This window comes from Rhamphochromis sp. 'chilingali' (assembly GCF_963969265.1).
Source record: "Rhamphochromis sp. 'chilingali' genome assembly, chromosome: 22".
Classification (NCBI taxonomy): domain Eukaryota; kingdom Metazoa; phylum Chordata; class Actinopteri; order Cichliformes; family Cichlidae; genus Rhamphochromis; species Rhamphochromis sp. 'chilingali'.
In genome coordinates, this window is record NC_137950.1 from 28,516,661 (window position 1) to 28,537,719 (window position 21,059).

General features: G+C 41.1%; 1 protein-coding gene across 6 annotated transcripts in view; it reads right to left on the reverse strand.

Moving 5' to 3' along the window:
* The window catches only part of baiap2b (BAR/IMD domain containing adaptor protein 2b), a 77,463-nt gene that overhangs the window by 13,404 nt on the left and 43,000 nt on the right, over positions 1-21,059 (reverse strand). For all 6 annotated transcript variants that reach the window (XM_080872409.1, XM_080872408.1, XM_080872406.1 and 3 more), the window contains 6 exons: positions 18,447-18,508; positions 17,482-17,553; positions 16,142-16,279; positions 4,612-4,764; positions 1,380-1,616; positions 342-546 (listed from right to left, as the gene is read on the reverse strand). In XM_080872409.1, coding sequence (XP_080728535.1) covers positions 342-546; positions 1,380-1,616; positions 4,612-4,764; positions 16,142-16,279; positions 17,482-17,553; positions 18,447-18,508 — 867 coding nt within the window. The remainder of the gene's footprint in view (positions 1-341; positions 547-1,379; positions 1,617-4,611; positions 4,765-16,141; positions 16,280-17,481; positions 17,554-18,446; positions 18,509-21,059) is intronic.

Below are 21,059 nucleotides of genomic sequence, written 5' to 3' on the forward strand. Positions count from 1 at the left end.
GTTTGCATTTTGGGTCCTCATCCTGCCTGCCACACAGCTATCATGACAGATAGAGCTGGGGCTGAAATAAGGCTGATAAGACTGAACCAAACTGCAAATGTTCTCTAAAACTAAAACAGCCATGCAGGACTGGAGAAAGTGTCTGCCACTTTTATATTACATATAGTCTTTTGAGCCTTTCTTAATTTTAAAATACATTTAGGATTATGAAGTCAGTTAACGAGTCCTTTCATCAGCATCCTTGCTCAGCAGAAAAGTGCAGCGTTAGTGTGATTATTGCCAGGACATGTTAGATTAAACACCACGACAGAATAAATGTAGCCCACAGTGTGTGTCCTTACTCAGTGTGGTCTTGCTCTTGGCTGGGGCGGCCTTGCGCACAGGTAGGGTGTTGGAGTACACCTCGCCTCCGTGCCGCTGAGTCTGCGGTGAGGCTTTGCCCTGGGCGATTTTGCCCTCCATCCACTGCTGGTAGTCTTCTCCTCCATGAACGCCGGCCGTACCATTCATCACAGGCATCCCTCCTTCCACACCTCCCATCAGCCTCTGCATGCAGGCAATTAAAATGCAAACATTTTTTCTCGTTACGTCACAAAAGGCTGTTACGCAACATCTTGAAGCTCATTAGTGATAATGAAGGAGGAGAGCAGATCTGGGTCATGAAATTGTGATTAGTGAAAACACTATTTGAGTTCACGCTGATTTGAAGATAAGCTTAAGGAGTAGCTGGGAGACGGCAAAAAGAATTTCAAAGTATATTTAGTCTGCCGTTATAAAACTCTACTAATCTGCACCACCGTAATTAAAATGATGAAGTCTTTGAATCTTGAAAGTCTGTGTTCATTTTTGAGCCTGCAGGAGGAGAAGGAAGGGGGCAGGGTGCCAAAGAGCCTGAGGATATAAGGACCAAATGATTTCATTTCCCTTGACCCAGATTTTGTGAGGATGTGTTGAGGGATTCCCCGATGCAGTTGACCGCTCATTCTCAAACCTCAAGAGTTAGAAAGTGTCCATAACCGAAAACTCTTTAAAAAAAGACTGACATAGCTTCTGGGTGCATTTTTTCTAACTGCCTGCAGGGGGCGACTCTTTGAACTGTGCTGTTTTCCAATGGCTAGAAACAGTGAAAACAGCAGAAGACTTCATGGAAATTCACTAACCAGTGAGTGACATCATGGTGGCTACACCCATCTTTTACATACAGTCTATTGTACATTGTAGTCTAAGCTTGAATCTCTATCACAACAAGCCCACAGCGAGCTCACTGGAACACAATAGTAACAGATGTTTATTTCTAACACGTAAGTGAGCGTGAAGAAACAAAGCACACGGGTGTACCAGTGTTTGGCAAACTAAATGAGGCCAGAAGAAGAACTCACCTGCTGTCCCATGCCACCGCTGGCCCTGAGGGCTGCCAGCTCTGGAGGCACTGGCAGGGGTTTAGCACCAGGAATAGGCTCAGAGATGGGAAGGCCGGGGTGATGAGCACCAGGAGGCATGGTGCCCGTTGCACCACTCATCTGCTGGGCCAGAAACATGGCACGGTCTGGCAGTTTGTTGGGCTCAGCACAAGCCTGCTGCCACAGTGGGATCTTCTGAGTTAAAAGGTCCTTCCCCTGAAAGAAAGAGATGAGAAATACTTGGTAGTCAAAATAATGTGTAAGTTTTAAATCATTTGAATCTGTAGCTGAAAGGAAATGAGAGGGTACTAGCAGAGCGCAGCGGATCCGCCAAAGTCACTACTCACTTTACAACTTCTTCTGCACATGCGCCGTATGCCACTTAAGCAGTTATGTAATATTCCAGAAAGAAATAAAATATTTCTTATTTGTAAGAAAAAACCTGGCTGACAAAAAGAGGAAAAAAGCTCACAGATGTGCTGTGAATATCACTTTTTTGTGGCGCAATAAACAGGTAAAGCTGGAGCTCCACAGCGTGAGTTGTTAATTTTTCTGTTTTTTTGGGAGCAGCGCTTGCCCCTGTTTGCTGTGGGTGTACATATATTTCTCTAGTTTGTTTACCTTCTGAAATAAAGCCGCTTCTGTAAGTGTTTTTCCCCTGTAGGCATCAATATAACAACACTTTTTTTTTTTTACATAATCCGAGCAGACAAAAAGGTGATGCAAGGAAAAGGGAAAAGGAAAAAGGAGAAAGAACATGCAGTCAGCGCAGGCCACGAGGGATGAGAAGCCATACATTATACAGTAGTTCAGTTACATAAAGATACTTCTCATTTGCATTTGTCATCAGTGAATAAATGATGAAGTTCTGAGTTTTCATGAATAAAGAAAGACGGCGAGCAGAATCTGCTCTGCAAACAGCTTTTAACCATGCCAGGCTGGTGTGGAGGATAAACACAGCGTGGTTCCAAGGTTGTCTGGCCCCGCTGAGTGCATGTGGGCCACAGTGTCAGGTGTCTGCGTGTGGGTTGGATGATCAAACAAACTCACACATACACAAAGGGAAAAAAAGTGCAGCAAGAACTAATTCGCACTGATAAAGTGACATCATGTAAGTGGCGATTCAAACTTGTTCTCTACGGAGAGTTTGGTCGTCGGGCTCAGAGACGGCCGTGTCAGCTCACGCCACCTGTGGCTATAAGGCTGTGAGTACACAACATACGTAGATTATCCACAGTTAATGCAGCTTTTGTTGTTTCAGGGGACTTAAATTATCACTGAACAAAGCAGGTCAGAAGGAAACACTGTTAGCGCTTCCTTTTTGTACCTGCATCAGTGAAATTGCGATGAATGAAGTATGACCCACGCAAAACTTTGTGTTTTCATAAAAATCTCTCTCGGTTCATGTGGATGTTGGCGAAAAAGATGAGTCATAACAATCTAAGCTTTTCACATAGTTAAGGTGGAGCGTAGGTGGGCAGAGCTTTAGCAGTGATGACAGAAATCGACAAGGAGAAGGCGGCTCTGTTTTCTTTCATTCTTTCTTTTCGGCTGATTGACAACAGCACGAGAGAGCCGCTCGCCTACAGTAACTAATAAAACACGAGATTTCCCAAAGTAACAGAGAGCTTCAGAAGTCATCTCACAGTACATGTACTCCTGAGGGTAACTAAGAAGTACCGGACCTGCAGGGTTTCAACAGTTCAGTGGAGCGAAGCAGCAATAACTTAGGATTACATTTCATTTCTAATACTCTTACAACCAAAGAAACGGCGACATAGTGATACCTCAGCTGCTTCCCTGAGTCTGAAGCAACTACCTGGTCCTGAGCTTCACAACCACCCAAAAATACATTTATATAAATCTAAATAAATAGGGTGACTACAAATGATTATTATCATCACCACATGAGTTTAATTCAACTATCAGAGTCTTTCAGAGCCTCACATCCACTGATAAAGCTGAAAGTGGGAACCGTTTTTTCAAAAATAAGTATTAATGTGAACTCCTCTAAGACAATTTTTTTAAGGCTGTTTTATCATCACAGCAGCAGTTTGTGTTCTGTGCTTCCTCCCTCTGTCTATCAATCACCCATTCAGACACTTCACACCCACACACAGTGAGTCTGAACCAAGTGTTCTTGCAGAAGTAGGTCACTCTCCCTCCCACCGACCTCCACACTCCCTCCCATCCTCCTCTTCTACATCCTCTCGCACTTCCCTTTGCTACTTTTTTTTTTAAAAATAATTGACATTTTACATTTGTACAAAACAGACAAAACAGGAAACGGACATTTTCACATTTTACCATTTGTGAGGGAGTGCGATACAGGAGTCGTGATTGGCTGATGCATCTGAGGCGTCTTTAGGGTTTTTCATGGAATTAATACATGAAAAATGCAGAAGGTCACCGCGATTGGTAAAGGAAGACGATAAAGCGGCACACGTCTCCTATCACAGCTTGTACGGTATGTGCGGTAAAAGTGGCAGAAAACATGATCATTCATTTGGAGTGAAATATTGGATTTTAGTGCTTTAGTGCTTGTACTGCGTAAGGGTGCAGAATGGCTCCTCCCCACCAAACAAGTGGGAACATACATTCATACTTTCGCCGAGGCTCTGAAGCCAAACAATAAGGTTGAAGCTGGGTGGTCCTAAAGTTGTAACAACTTAAAGGTAAACATCTTTTTTAAGATGATGAAGATAAACTGAGGGGCTGCATAAAGACTCACTATGAGATAAGTAATGATTATTTTGATCTGCGCATCATCATTTGTTTCCAGGAATACAAATATAAAGCTGATAAAGCCCCAAAGCTCAATTTTATTTATTTTTATTTATATACAGTAGCGCCAAATCACATCAACAGTTGCCTCAAGGCGATTTACATTGGAAGTTAAAGACCCTACAATAACACAAACCTGTTACACAACTGGAAGTCCTAAAACAGCATTTTAGCCTGCTACCCTTATTGGGAAATGCCTCAGTTACCAGTGAGCTATGAATGTGGTCCTACCACGACCAACAGTCAGTGAGAAGACCAATCGTGTTGTTGTGATGTCACAGCCTTGTGACTGTAAAAACAAAGATAACTAAAAAAAACTAAAACTTTTAAAACCTATAAAAGTTCTTGTTTTTTCAGGTTTTGGAACAACATAAATGATGGTGTTGTAGGAGCAACAGCAATTCAAACATATCAAATATCTTCTCACCTTGTTGTGGTAGACGCTGCTGTTTTTGGCCACAGCACACTGACGGTCCACCAGGAAGCAGTACCTCCTCCTCTCCTCAGACAGAGCGTTCTTGTAGCCCTCAGCGATGTAGTTATCCAGCTCACTCTGCTTATTACTGATGGCCTCCACATACTAGGAGCAAAAAGAAAGCACATGAAACAAAAACATGGAGGACAATCTTAATCCAGACACTCGACTGATAATACAAGTTTCAAGGAAAAAGTAGGACGCCATAAACTGGACTGGAAATGCGCAACATCTACTCCGGTGATTAATAAACTGATACACTCTGGAGTAAGTTTTTAAGAACAAAATCTCTTTCCAGAAATGTATTTTTACAGAAGTTCAGAGATGCGGTGTCTTGATTATTCTCAAAACCCCCGAAAACTGTTATGTGAAGTGGGTGAATCAACCGTTTAACAATCAAAGCTTTAAATGACTTCAGATAATGGACAGAATTTCGATGGCTCAGGCATCATACATCACAATCATGACATATAAAAAGCAGACAAATTGGGCTTTCGTGTGCCGCCTTGAAAATTAAATCGAAAATGTCACAGCACATCAGACCTGAAAACCGTGAATTAGACAGAAAGAAGTCAGGCCCCTCAGGCTGTCTGATCACATATCTATTATGTGATCACAGTGACTGGTGCTCTAAATTTCCCGCAGATTAGTTGAAATCCGCTCTTTCCGAGCTATATCGAGCTTTTAAACTCATTCAACTTCCTTCACCGGCTCAGCCCACTGAGTCCATTTAGTGCTTGTACTGCGTAAGGGTGCAGAATGGCTCCTCTCCACCAAACAAGTGGAGCCACTCGTCCACATCCACAATCACCTTGAGGCACACAAAGGCAAAATTAGAATGAACGCAGGCTCGCTTACGTAAGTGAAAACATTCAGATTCCCACGGTGTCACATAATGTGAAACAACATTCTCTGAGTGCCAGACAGCAAGGAGCTCCTGGATGAGGCGTTAATGACCGCGGCTCGGTGGTTTGCAGGGAAACTTAGAAGCCTACGCACTGTCATGTGCAACTGGCTGTTTGAACTAGCACCAGTGCTGTGGATGGCAGACTGGAGCTTTTAAAAAAGAGAAAGCAGCACTTAAATGACCTAACACTGTGCTATAACCACCATCACACACTAAGCAGCACCAGATGTACTAATTAGTCCTTTAATGAAGCATAATCATGTGTTCTTTAGAAAATATTCCTGCCTCACCATCAACATCACACTTACCGACAACATGGGAAACTGAATGTATAAAAAGAAATCATCTGAAGTATTTTATGCAAAGCTGAAATTTACTGGACTGCTTGAATTCTTTGTTATCAGGTTGCCCTAAAAGCTCCCCGAAAAGCCTTCAGTTGATCTGGAACGCTGTAGCGAGAGTACCAGAGCGCATATTTCTCCCATATTAGCTTCTCTTTATTGGCTTTCTATTAAATTCAGAATTTAATTTAAAAGCCTTCTGCTCACATGCAAGGCCTTGAATGATCAGGCCTCAGTATATCTTAAAGACTTCATAGTGCTATATTATCCCAACAGAGCACTTTGCTCTCAGACTGCGGGCTGGTTTGGGGTTCTTCGAGTTTCTAACAGTAGAATGGGAGGCGGAGCCTTCAGCTCAGACCCGTCTCCTATGGAACCGGTTTGGGATCACCAAACAAACACCCTCTTCTCCAGATTAGCCTCAAAACGTTCCTTCTGGATAAATCTTATAATTAGGGCTGGATCAGGTCACCCTAAACCATCCCTTAGTTGTGCTGCTATAAGCTCGCGTAACCTTCTCACAGCAACCTGAGCCCCGTTTAGGTACTATTAATTCACGTCATTACCTGACCCTCGACCACTTTTGTCCATAGTTTGTGTTTTCACAGCTCTTTAAACTGGTTCACTCCAGTTAAACTGATTTTACACACTGTAGATGTATTTTATTGACATGATATTCATTTTTGTTTTATCTGTGCCAAAAATCCCTTTTGGGGTTGTGTCAGGAAGAGCGTCTGGTGTAAAACACACGTGGAGCTACTCTCTGTGGCAACAACCTCGTGACAAAGGGGAAAGCTGACTCTTTTCTGACTCTTTAAAAAAGCTTCTTCAGACTTTTTCTGTATATAATTGAATAGAAATAAGAATTTGCTGAATTATTAAAGAAAATCTAAATTTTAAAAGCAAAACTGAACAATATCGTCACAGTAAGCTTGTGTTCATGTAAAGCTTTAGCTCATCCTTTAAATAGTAAGTGCTCCAATTAAAATGTAGCCATAGCGCTCTGCCGGCTGAGAGATTTAATTAAAAATCATCTGTGGAAATAAATGTGCAGGCACCAAAATAACACTATCACGCAATCTAATGCACAGAGATCAACATTAAAACAGGAAGGCTTTCACTTCCACTCGTCCTTATTGAGAAAATTGGCCGTGAAGACATTATTGTGAAATAAGCAGTGGTGGATTTTCTATCTGCTGATGTTACATTTAGGAGTTAAGTGAGGGCTTTTGCAGAGAGTGGTTCATCATGCATTTAATTGTTTAGGCTTGTAGTTCTCTATGGAACCGACTAACTCTAGAAATATTTATTTTTCCTGCTTTTTAACCAATAACACTCTCATAGCCACGCAGTGTTTATTACAGTGTAATACTGTGCCGAACCTTAACTACATATGCTCGTTAGCTTTACGATAATCCTTCACTGGGGGTCATTTACACACTTTATCACTGCGAGTGCTTTAAAACTCTGTCGAGATTATGACTGTAATAAAAGTAGGAATAAATAAGAGTATGGTATGATTATTTGATCTATGTCATCTCCACTCCTTACTGAACCTGTGTCTTCATACAGACGGTCACTGGTCTTCAGGAAGAAGACACATTCACAGCGATCGGCTGTCTGTGCTGGTGTTGGTGTTTAATGAGTCTAATAGACCCCGACTGACAGGTAAGATGTGGCAACAGCTGCAGACAACCAGCAATTAATCTCATCCTTTCACTCTTCACTACAAAGTGATTACAGTTGGAAGCACAGAGCCCCATTTGTGCCGGAGACTAGGTTGAGTGCAGTCATGAAAAATATGCATATAATCTATTCCTGTGACATATTTGACAGTTGATATTACAAAGATTTTGGACATCTGAACTATTTAAATTCTGGTTGGGGGTTTAAATCCTACCACACGAAGAGACACAAGCTCGGTTTTCTTTTGCATTTTAATCAAAGTTCAGCCAACTTTTTGTTTGTTCTTCTACGTCTAAGTTTTATGTTAATTATCACCAATTTCCGGTTAAAATGAAAACAAAATATTAGTAAAAGAGCATCCGTTACTTTGGAGACAAAGTTAGAGCGGGATGGCTGAGATGGTCTGGGCATTTGCAGAGGAGGAAGGGTGGATATACTGGACAAAACGTGTTAAAGATGGAAAAGAGGAAGACCTCAGAGAAGACTCATGGATGTAATGAAGGGAGACATGTCGAGGGTTTGTGTGACAGGATGAAATGAAGAGAGATGATCCACTGTGGCTTAAAAGTTGACAAAAATAAAGCAACTCTTTTGTTAAAAACTGGATACTATGTAAGATACTGTCTACAAGTATCTATAGTTTAACCAAAGACAGAAAGCATGACTGCTCATGCTAAAATCATCCTTTTTTCCAAAAGTGAAACATATACCCATTAATTATGAGCCTTTTTCACCACCCAGTTTCTGTGATGGGGTGAATAATGTGCTCTGTGCACTCCTCATAGGCAGGTGGTAAAACTCAGTGCTACACAATAAAGACATTCATGTGGCTGAATCTGGTTATTTAGCAGAAAAGAGCAATCTCTTAGAACTAAACAAAGTTGTTTATGTAGGCGAACAAAGGCTGAACATGCACCAATCACCCACACTGGAATAATAAATGGTGACAAAAAAGTGGCAGCAGCAGAGGAAGATGAAGGCCATTCATGAGTCATAAAAACAGCGGAGGTGGAGCCGCTTGCAGGTATCGCATTCCGACCGTCGCGAGGTTAGAGCAGCCAGAAGGGTGCAGTCAATCACCGGGAAGTGACTGACGGAGCGGTTTCCCCCTCCGTCAGCTCTCTGCCTGATTTCCTGAGAATTTTACTCTTTAAGAGTTACAGGAAATAAATCTGCGGTTTACCGAGGAGGTCACTTGTTTATTTACTGAATTCCTCGTGATTATGTCATCTTCCTAGAATGCCATGTGAACTCAAAAGGAAACCGAAAAACGTAAAAGGAGACATTTAATTAGCAGAAGCTGCCAAACCGGTCTCCTCTATCTGAAGCCTAAAGCCTTCCTCCTCTAAGATCCTTTACTCACAGCATGTAGACATAAAGGGCTGCAAGCTTAGACTAAACTGTAGTCCCTGAATGTGTTTTGGGGCATAACTCATTTTCTTTATTCTATTTAGGATTTATTGCAGACGTACTGCGTTATAACGGGTCTGGTATTAAAACCTAGTTTAAAAAGCCATACTGTACTTACACATGGTTGATCTATCTAAAGAGACTGTATAAGGAAGGGGGGAAATATTTGGCAACAGCAGCTTTTTGGTTTATCATCATCATAATAATATTGCATAATGTAATAATAATTACATTTAAGTAGGCTGAAACAATGACAAGTAGAAAAATCAAGTGTAGCTACAGTAGAAGAATCAAAATAAAACTTTAACCTCCTCGAAAAGACCAAAAACTTGAATAAACGAGGAGTATGTCAATGTAATCTCTCAGATCATGAATTCTGTTATATCTTAAATAATCCTTATGCTGCCATTGCATATGCATGAGAAAGGAACGTATATGGAATATAGGATGCAAATGTTTATAAAAGCATCCCTGGATAATTGATATACTGCACATCCAAGTGCATTTCTTCACCACAGCTCCTTCTCCATTATTCATGCAGCTTCACTACATTAAGCCTGATCACCCTCAGGTATGGAGCCCTAATTAGATTCCTACTTGCTTTTCATGTTACTGCCAATCAGCCACTCTTCACCCAAAAGCTCCGCCTTTACACAAATATAAATCTGGCCAAACACTGCTTCTGGTTTCTGCTGACAGTGAGCCCGATCAGCATTTAAGGCCTGTGCACAGAGGGAGATGGTGTCCAAGTAATCACCGAGTTTTCACATTAAAGATGGTCTAAATCACTGGTGCAAAAACTCTGCTGAGTATGAAACATGTCTGTCTGTGGTGGAAACGGCCATTCAAAAAGCTTATCGGTACCGTTTGCAGCGTTTTCTTCAAAATGACACCGAGCTGCGCAGAGGGATGTTAAGCAGTGTACGGCTGTAGGTAAATTCATTCATTACATGGAGAGGTTAAAGACTACCTCCACATCCAGCTCTTACAGCTAAAGCTTTCTGTGTCTCACTGAGAGGAAAGTAAACGCAAACTGCCAAAAGGGCGAAAGTAATAACAGACTATTGTGTTAACTCCCTCCAGAGGAGCCTGCCAGCCATAAAAATAAAATGAAATTGATTTTGATGTCTCAGCGCTGATCCTAGTCATAAGAAACCCAAATAGTAAGGTCCCATCTTCATGAGTAGAAGGCCTACAGCATATGTGTTTCAAATAAAACCTGGTTATCAGATACATGTGGCAGACTTCTAACAACAACAACAACATAATAATAATAACAATAATAAAATCCCCAAAAGGGAGTTGATCCTATAGACGGTACATAAAAGATGGACCTAGCCACAAGCAATGTTTTTTTATTTTTTTTAAGTTAGAAATCATCCAAATATAATTCCCTCGAAGTCAGCAGGTGTAAATTTATAGCTGAAAACAGAAAGGGTGACATCGTGGTTGCTATGCCCATCGTTTATATACCGTTTATGCTGTAATTTTGGATATTAGCAGGATAGTTTTGAACTCGGATATCAGAAAGTAGCGTATGATATCTAACAAGCAGGGTTCAGAGTTATTAAACTATAATTACATTTACAGTATATAACCTATTTGTATTTCATGCTATATTTGGTGTCTGTTTTACAGCTGATCAGAAATCAGTATTGTAATGTGAGCAAAGGGTGCGATTCTATTCTTTGCATCTGAAATGATCACAACAAAAAAGCGTCGGCACATAAATGTAGAAACAACCGCATCTCTTTCCATTCGTAACATTTCCATTAAAGCGACTTATCAACTGAGCCTGGTTATGTAACGCAGAAATGTGTCTGATGGAGCCAGCTAAGTGTGTTTACACGTGAAGAACAAGAGCACACAAGCGGCAGAGGGAGATCATTAATCACAGCCAAGCTGGCTACGAGCTGACTTCCTCTTATCTTCAACAAGACGCCCATAAAAAAATAAACACACACAGAAACAAAGAAAAAGGTTTTAACTATGCACAGTTCTCACTTACCTCTCATCAGCCTCGCATTCCTCTCATGATGAGATTGTAGTTTTGATTGGTGTTACTGCTGATTAATGTGAATATCTGTGACATCGTTGCTCAATATGCAGAAATATGCATTAAACAAGTGTCTGCAGATATGTTCTGTCCCTTTATGAAACACACGAACGATCTGTGTCCTAAGCGTGGTCATCTCACAGTTTCTGTAAGCTGCACATAAAATGGACGAGCTGAAATCAGTGTGGGAAGATTCAGAGTTGGCCCCGAACAGAAGAGATCTCAGAAAGACGAGACTTTCTTCAGAAAAGTGTGGAAAAGCATGCTGGTGTATTTTTCTCAGTAGGACATCGATGATTTAGGAGACCGCAGTGAGTCGAACAAGCGTATAAAGGGAAATGGCTCTGCGCTGATGAGAGACCACCGACGAGACTTCATTCAAGTGCCAGTGCGACTCGATTACGGCTAATTATAATGCAAATTCATCAAATACTTTTATTACTAGTACTGTCTCTAAAAGTAGTAAAAGGCCATGTCAGTCTTGTTTTGTAAAAACTAGCATAAAAAGCACAGAGTATATTTATTTACAATAATCTAAAATAAAAACAACTCACTAACGCTCATATTTGACAGGATGACGATACAACTATTGCTAAATTACTGAAGATTATTCAGTTATGTTGTTTTATATTCAGTGTTTTCCTGAGTTTAGAGTTCATGAATATCAAAGGAGAAGAAAATGGTTTCTTTTTTATTCTATTCAGCTTTTTTAAAAAACATTTTATTTCTCTTCTTATCATCCTGGGATTCTGCAAATGTACTGACCTTGTAACTCTTGCAGCATTAATCATAATGTGAAGTACTGATGTTGATATTCTTTCCATTGAAACATGATAATGTTAAACTGGAGGATGAATAAAACTGTTCTAATGAGCATAACCTAAACCTAGAGTCCAAATAACAAACACATCAGACTGTGTGCTGTGCTTAAAGAGAAGTTTTGCTGCCCCTGAGAACTGCCCGCTTTAATATTAACATCAGTCTTGAGCTGGAGGAACGAGCGGCAGTTACTTTAATCTGTGTTTTCTCTTCCTCGCTGCTCTAGAAGGCACCGGTGAGCTGTGCCATCATTTAATTAAAAGTTAGACAGTGGAGGATGCTGTAGTGATGGCCTCATTTCATGGAAGGAAGTAAGCAAACTTTCAAGCTTGCTGCTGCCAGAAAACACCCAGATCCTTGCTGTATGCCATGCTACAAAAAGGCAGATCTGTGTTTCACCTAGAGCTGGGCGATATGAGATTTTTTCATATCACGATATGTTTTTTTCATTTCAGGCGATAACGATATCTATCACGATATAAGCCAAATAACTATATTTGTAAGATTTAAATGTGCCGTTGCTCACAAGTAAAATGTGAAATAATCAGCAGCTTGTTTTGATTTAAATATTTATTTCCCATAATAAGTTCAACAGGGTAGATGTACTTAAGGAACATGAGACTTTTTCAGATAAATAAAGGCAAATATTGCAAACTACACAAAAGGCAGCCGCTAAAGCGTTTAAGTTTCAAAATAGAACAAACGAAACAGACTAAACTGTCAATTCCACTTAGAAACAAAATATTAATTCTAAAAATAAATCTTAGTTTGTTTTACAGAAGAACAGACAAAACTGACTAACTTTTGTCAATATCAAATAAACTGAGAACTAAAAGGAAATTCTCAATCTCTCCTTGTTGTATAGCTGAGCTTTTCAAACAGTTTTAACAGTTACTTTAGTCTGACAAAAGCCGAATGACGAATTAGCGCTTCCAGTCAGAGACTGAGGCTACGTCCACACGTACACGGGTATTTTTGAAAACGGAGATTTTCCGTTTTCGTTTTAAAAAATAATCCCGTCCACACATAAAGGCAGAAATGAAGGAAAACGCTGCTATGAACATGCCAAAGCAGCAGGTGGCGCTAGATTCCTAACCGTGCCTAAATGTTGGCCAATCAGAGGTCTAGAAGCCTCGGTGGGAAAAAGTAAACAAAGCTGGGGCATAGAAGCAGAACCGAGTCGTAAGTGTGGAGGGACAGTAACTGTGTGTATATGTAAGCATTTAAACACTGCAGAGAGTAGAATTAACAGTATTGTAGAAATTAATTTCACCGAAACAATAACGTGGCGCACAGTGTGACGCATGCACCAGTTTATTGTATTTCCAGACTTGCTTTCGGCACATTTACAGTGCACGCTACTCTGTTTTTTGTCAGACTTGAAATAGCCGAAATACCTTCACACTACGGAACTTCTATGGCTCTTCCGTTCGACAATCTCTCCGGCGTTGAAACCATCATCTGTTTTCTCTTCGGTCACGCTCGGTTGATTTTTCTAGTCGGCACACTCATTTCCTCCATTACCCGCTGGCTGCTTCCCAAACAAACACACGTGCGGCTTGGCACTTGTGCTGTATGTAACAAGTCACGCGACGTGACGCTGCGGCTGTGATTGGTTCGGCTCTGCGCTACTTAATTTGGATTGGCTGACCTTTTTTTTTTTTTTTTTTTTTTTTTGAGGACAAGAGCGGCGAGGTCTATCGCGATAGCTTAATTTGAGTAAAAGTTATATCGCGATACATATCGTTATCGTTCTATCGCCCAGCTCTAGTTTCACCTTTGCCTGGTGTCACTTGTTCCTGCCAAGACCTGATTCCCACGAGAGCCCTTATGATGCACAACAAGAATCTGGCTTTTTAAACATGCTGTTGCCCTCTGACTGTGCTAAGGCTAGTCAGGAGGTCCACAGTACATGCTAGCATACTCAAAAGGTGAAGACGTGGCTGCTCTTGCTCGGAGCTTTCACACCCAATAATACATTAAGGCCCAGAGGGAATGACAGACCCTGTGCTGGTGTTCCTCATGCTGCAGCTGAACCCCCCCCACCCAGCCCCCCGTATCGATTTTTGGAACGACCGACTTGGCCGCCCCCTTCATGCTCCAGCAGCCATCCACTGCGGCAACACTAACAACTAAACAATAATTACCTCCCCTGCTGCTCCCACAGAGCAGCACAGGGCGACTTCTTCAGCCTTTATATGTGCTGCACAATTAGCTTTTTAGCCTCTGATCCCTGTTTTCTTTGCAGTATAACAATAAGTTAAAACCACATTGTGTATGACTTCATGATATATGATGACCTCTCTTTCTGTAAATTTTTGTAAGTTGGACCAGAACTGATCTCTAAATAGTATCAAGTCAGCTAACAATGACCGTAATACATTTCAGGGGAAGGGAACTTACAATACATACTTTGGACCAGTGCTCTGTTCAAACAGCAATAGCTGATGTGACAGAGAAATTACCTCTAAAGAGACGTGTGAACCTCTGTTTTTACCCAGTGCAGCTGCAGGTGAGTACTTGTTTTGTGCTTGACAGGCTGTCAGCAGATGAAGCCCCATATTCCCCTTTACACTGAGTTTAATTTGATATCGTAAGTGCTGACAACACATATAAGCTTCAGAGGTCCATCAATCATACATTCAGCATATTGCTAACACCCAAATATACAAACATAAACAAGTGTGTGTGACATTTGAGTAAGCAGACAGCCAGCTGTGGAGACAGCAAAATCTGCCTGAAACTGACTTTATGACGCTGCAGCTGTAACAAAAGCGATTTCCGGATTGAAGCCAATTAAGGCTAACCTATATAAGGCTGCATACGTGTGCAAACGTTAACTAAGAAGCATAAGAACATAAAAGGATATCATCTTCCTTCCCTTTGCATCCTCACTCTCTATCAGCCTGTCAGATCACAGCAGCATCTCCTGTGCAGGTTGTATAAGAGGGCACGCCCACCATGTGTCACTGCAACACCTACAGATGAGAGCGCAGAGACTTGCACCGTCTAATCACGCCTCCGCTCAAGCAGTTACCGGGACACGAGAGAAATATGCCTCACTCAACCCATTCACCTGGCCTAGATACTGTCAACAAATATTATGCAACGCCGATAAGTGCAGCAACTAATGACACAGATAAATTATTAAAAGTTGTGGGAGTGCATTGAACAGTTACCAAATAGATGTAGTCAAGCTCCTTTTATCATAATGCTTGGTTTTTTCTTAAACTGGTGCAACACCGGCGATCATAGCCATGTTAGCTTTGGTTAACATGGCTCATATTATATTGGTGCTATATAAATAAAACTGAATTTAATTTACAGAAATTTAAATCTAGCAGGACATAAGCAATTTTTATGCATCAGCATCTATTTTGCTTCTGTTGCTTTGTCAGATCTTTTCTTTAGGTGCAACATCTCTACAGATTCTTTGATTTATTAGTATAATATATAAGAGTTTCATCACTTTTTTCCCATAGACTTTTTATTTGGGTTCTTAAGGTATTTTATACACATTTTAGAGGCAACATTTAAACAGCATGTACAGGATAATGCTCGTTACCCAAATCATCAGTCTGGTAGGTCTAAAACCCACATGGCTTTATTTTGTCTACTCTATTGGGGAGTAGACTAAATATTACTATGTCTGTTGGCATCTACTGTTTTATGATCTACACTAAAACTCCAGTCTCAATTAAAATTTGTGTGTTGTTGTCTGAGTGGTAACATTCGCTATCTCCACTTCCCCTCAGAGACCGGGTACACAAAGCACGAATGCACGGTCGGGGGCCACATCCCATTCAGCTCAGCACGTCCTATCCCATCAGCACCGGCAGCAGTCACGGATTACTAGGCGCACTGAGGCTCAAATCCCATCAGGAGGAGGGAAAGCATCTGTGAGCCAGGAGGAGCCGAGTGTGTGGTAGACTGAAAAGTCAGCACGAGTTCACTAAAAGTCTCTGTTGGCGTTTCGAATTTTGACACTGCTGAAATAAAGATGGAGTGAATTATGTGAAACAGACATTTTCAGCAGAAGCTGACTGGCAGGTTGTCTGCGCCACATGCTGGCCTGAAGCCAGCCGGATCACATTTTTTTGGCACTGGCATTTGTAGCCATGCTGCCATGCATTTTTTTAAAAGAGGTCCTGCAGATAGCCATACGGATACTGGTGATCCATAGACATCTGCTTTTTTCTTTATTGATCCACTGAAGAAGCTGCACACATTTACATTGACCGACACACACACTCACACACTGACCTGCATCTCCTTGTCCCCATATTTGGACGGGTGCTTGCTGCCCTGGCTCTTCCGGCGCAGTTTCTTTAGCTCTGCCTGGCACTTCTCCAAACTCTCCCCTTTGCTCTTGTGCTCCATCTGGTACTTCTTCAGTGCAGCCTGGGGGGGAAGGGGGGCAGCACAAAGTCAGCAGGGGCACAGCAGAGCTGCTCGCACGTGTCAGCATCAGCAGATGATGTTTCACACTGACAGAGGCAGACATTTATTTGACAAGTGGTCAGCTTCTGCATCACTGAGACAGGAGAACTGAGGTCACTTATTTCTCCTCCTCACTCCCAATATTTTGTTTCCTGATCGGATGTTTTTCTTTTCTTTGTGTATCACATGTATGTATCACAACATCAACTGTAGCGTGTTCATGTCAATAGTATGCATTATATAATATGTTCCTAACAACTTAAAGGAACATGCAAATCAAATTAAAGCATTCTTTTGAAAACATATTTGAGTGACATTCATCCAAAAGCCCTCCAAGAGTGCTTAGAAACCCTTTGTTTAGCATTACATAACGCTCTGGGGGCTGATTCCAAACACAGATCACCCCAAATAAATTCCTCCACTTAATTTTGTTCTTTTTGTGCAAAACTCCTCAGTTTCCCAGAATTTCTCACTATTCACGGGACAGAATAGGATGTGATTTATGTAACTTGCTGCAGTGGTTTGGATGAAAGCCGGTGGAAAATTAAGGAGTGCATTTTGACTCCGAGCCAGTGATTTTATGAGAATGTGGTTCTTACTGTATTCCACATAAATTCACTCCCATGAGAGGTCCAACAGGATGTTTTATTCAAGCTCGTGGTGGGGCAGGTGTCCTGTTACATAATGAATCTGAATATTATGCCATCAGAATCTCCTCAAGCAGTAATTCTTATCACAAGTGGTTTTCATAAAATTCATGCAATTAAGCCGGGATCTTTTTTTCCTTAAAATGAAACATGAAGAAGTACCCAACGAATGTCCATGAAATGCTTCAGGAAAGCACAAGGTAGACGTAACTAAACGGTATCATTGTCTATGAACGTCTACAACATTTTAGAGATGAATGAAATTGACTGAATCAAGTAAAGGCTAGCTAGTGTCCATCAGTTAGTCTTCTTTTAGCGCTGCTTTGGTCTCCACCAGTTTCTCCAGGTGGTTTCTAAACCAGTCTGCAGCTTTTATTCCAACAGCACACAGCAAGTATTTTTCAAAGTGATGCGTTTGAACTAAACAGCAACAGTGTAGCCAAACCAAAACAATAAGAGGCTGAAAGGCCCATCAGAGCGGCACAGTTTAGTGACTTGTGAAGAAGGGAATCTCACATTCAGATATCGCGCGTCCAGCTCGACCTTCTTCTCCAGCTCTGTGAGCAGCTCGTTGTGGAACGACTTTAACTGCAAGACACAGAAAAGCCTCAAACACAATGCAAGAAACAACAAAATGCACTGAAACCTCAAGCAGTCACATGATCAACCACAGCAGATTATTTTTAAAACAGGAACGTCACTCATGAGTTAGTGTTGGTGCAGAGGAATGCCGTGAAGTGTGAGACTTTTCCAGTTACAATGCAAATAAAGGAGGGTGTCTGGCAGTGTGCACCGAGTTTGCTGCCTGTGTGCACGTATAAGCTGAGAGAACACAGGACAGTATAGACTGGATTCTGCACATAATATACTGTGACCTTCCTTCTCTCCTTTGGATATGTTCATATAACCCAAGTTCTATTTAACTTGCTGAGAGTCAGCACCGAATGAAATATTTGCATAAAAATGTAATATTTGCTCAGTTTCTAATCTGCATCTTGTACCACTGCACAAAAAAATATCATTATTACCTTGAATCTTTGACACCTATTATCCAAAAGATCAAGGATTCCAGTTGCAAAATACCCTTTAACACAATTTGCATAAACATTAAAGACAGGATGCTCCTCGCTGTTTCTTTTTGTTGACTGAGCGTTTCCTTCTAATGTTGCCACAATTGGCCAATTTACTCTTTGCTGGATTCAAATAAAGACCTTTTGGAGAAGTGAAATGAGAATGTTTTCAGTCTGTAATGACTGTAATTTACATATCAGAGTATCAGTAAACAAACCATAGCAAATAAAGAGAGTTGCTGCCATTAGAAACTGGATTTACAGTAGAAGCTACTCGTGTACAGTAGGGAGTGTGTCCTGCTGGGTATTAAATGTTAAAATATATCGTGTGACTCCAAAGCAACCATCCCACAATCCGTCTGGCTCGAGGCTTAAGAACTGCTGATTTTAGCAACACCACCACATGCTCACCATCTCCTCAAGCTGGATCTGGATCTGTCTGTGCACTTCAGCCATCTGAAAGAGCACATCCCCTGGAGAGAGAAGACAAAGAAAGACAATAAACAAAAAGAGAGAAGGGAGGGGAGGGAGAGAGGGAAAAAAGATAGCGATATTAAATCATTCAAACTCTGTGTGAGAGCAACACACATCGTGCAAAAAGAGAGACCATGCAGCTGCGCAAAACAGATGAGAGACAGGTGTACGGTGTCGAGGGAAGAGGACAAAATGAGACAGCTCGTGATATCGACGAAGCAGACGAAACTCAAAACAGTGACAAAAATTAAAAGTGCACTCGAGAAATATGCGCTAATGAATGAAAAATAAGAGTGTTAACCAAGAAACCTACTGAAAGTATGTGGATTTCCCTTTTACCAAGAGCTTACAACACTACTGCTAAGAAACACACAGGAACAGCATGGTAAAAGAAAAAATCTTTAGTATTTCATCCTTGCAATAAGACATATGTATTACTACAACATAACAGGGGGAAACACCAAGAAGCAGACCCCAGAAAGAAATCAAAGCTAAAAATAGAGAACGAAACAAAACACAAAAAACTAAGTAGAAAGTAAAGGATGATTCATGCAGCCAGGGAGGTGCGCATTGTTTTAAGATACCTACATGCTGCCTCTTCTGAATACGCAATGCATTGTAAAAAAAACAAAAAACAAAAAAAGGAACAAAAAGATCTAGTTTGAGCAAAGAACAGAGGGATAGAGACCTGAAGAGACAGTGACAGATCAAACTACCCCAGGAAAAATGAGACACACAACAAGATTTCACACAGAAAAACACTCAGACAGGCAGTTAGTCTGACCCTGCCCTTACAAACCATCTACGTGCTCTCCGCATCACCAGAGCTCAGACGGACACTGGATTTTTCATGCAGATGTTAGGACTGACTAAAAACTGGGGTATTAATTTGGTCGTGAAATGTATTATTTAAATGTTCGTGTCGGCTTCTTGTTTGTCAACGAAATACTGTCCAGCGTATGGAAATCAACACACGTAAATAGGGGAAAACTGATATACTGGCAATTTTGTTTTTTTGATATTCATCAATAATTTTGGATTGGCTACATTTTAAAAAATTGTGAAATTACAAATTTCTTTTTAAACATATTTTTATCTGAATCCAAGCACTTTTTAAAACATCAGCCCAGATCAGTGCATCCCTACTTGTATGCTTTGTAAATTCTCAAATTTCAGTATCTGCCTCAAAAACCCAGCATCAGTGAAGCTCTACAAACAAGGTAATATACTTTAATACTAAAAAGTAATGTACTAGTAACATTATATATAACCTATAAATGAAAGGAAACCTAATATTCTCACATGCCTTAAGAAAATAATAGTTAATCATCTATAAAAACAAACACATCTCATAGAACATCCTGTACATGTACTGCAGTTTCTTATTGCACATCTACCATAATATTTGGAAATACAGAAGTTTTTCCCTTTTCTTAGACAATATAAGAATATAATATTAATAATATAAGACACTAAGTAAACCGCTCTTGGTATTTTATGAAAAAGCCTAAATTAAAGTACATCTTACAGCTGCAGCGGCACCATAAAGCACCCGATTTATTCCAAATGAACCCACTAATATATATTAATGTCACTCATCTGCCTCCTGCATAATGCATGCTGACATTAGATAATGTACGCCGCTGCAGCGCTGACTTGAAGTGAGTCTGAGCGAAGGGTGTATGCGAGTGTGTTGGTAGACCTGTGAACACCGGACAGTGGACAGTCAGAGGGGACACAGAGAGTGGGCTGCCTGGACAGGATTAATGGGCTTAATGGAAGTGCTGTGTTCATGCAGATGAGATAGAGGGGATTTAGGAAAGGTCGGAGCAGGAGGAGGTGGGGGCAGAGGTGGAAGGAAAAGAAGTTTATATTTACTTAAGGGGACTGGATTTAAGTCTGCATCCAAGCTTCTGCTAAATAACTTGAGTATTTCAGATAGATGTATAGCAGCTGAGGTCAATACCAGCCTTTTTTCTTGCCGTCATTCTTCCCTACTTTCCCCTATTTGCTTCATTTGCAACAGCTTCTGCCTGTCACTGTCAGTATAATAAGGTAATCTTATTAGTCCTACAAAACACACAAAGTAAATGGTTTCTGTTTTCTTGCTAATAGCTATCAGAGCCGTGCAGCACATCCCTCTTTTGTAAATTTGCTGTCACCAGTTTCTCAGTACAAGATTTTAACTTCTGCAAGATGTCATCCTGGCTGCCCTTTAACCTCACACAAAACTCCAATGTCACACACGAGGCAAACCTGACTCATGCATGCAGAACAGAAAGCCACACAGGGGAGTTGAGCCCACAGCCCTTCTCATCCAACGCACCAGCTTACTTTAAAGCCTCCTGCTTCCTTATGAAAATGCACCGAAAGGCTATAACGCTGTGGAAGTGTCTGACTGCCGGCGAATAGGGCGTTGGGGCCAGCGAGGCAGATAAATGCACTGATGTGTACTTTCAAAACTCTCCTTTGATTCTTGGAGGACACCCAACGCACATTCCCATCCCATCCATTAATAAACAGCCGCTGGCCATCGACAAGCGACGGCGA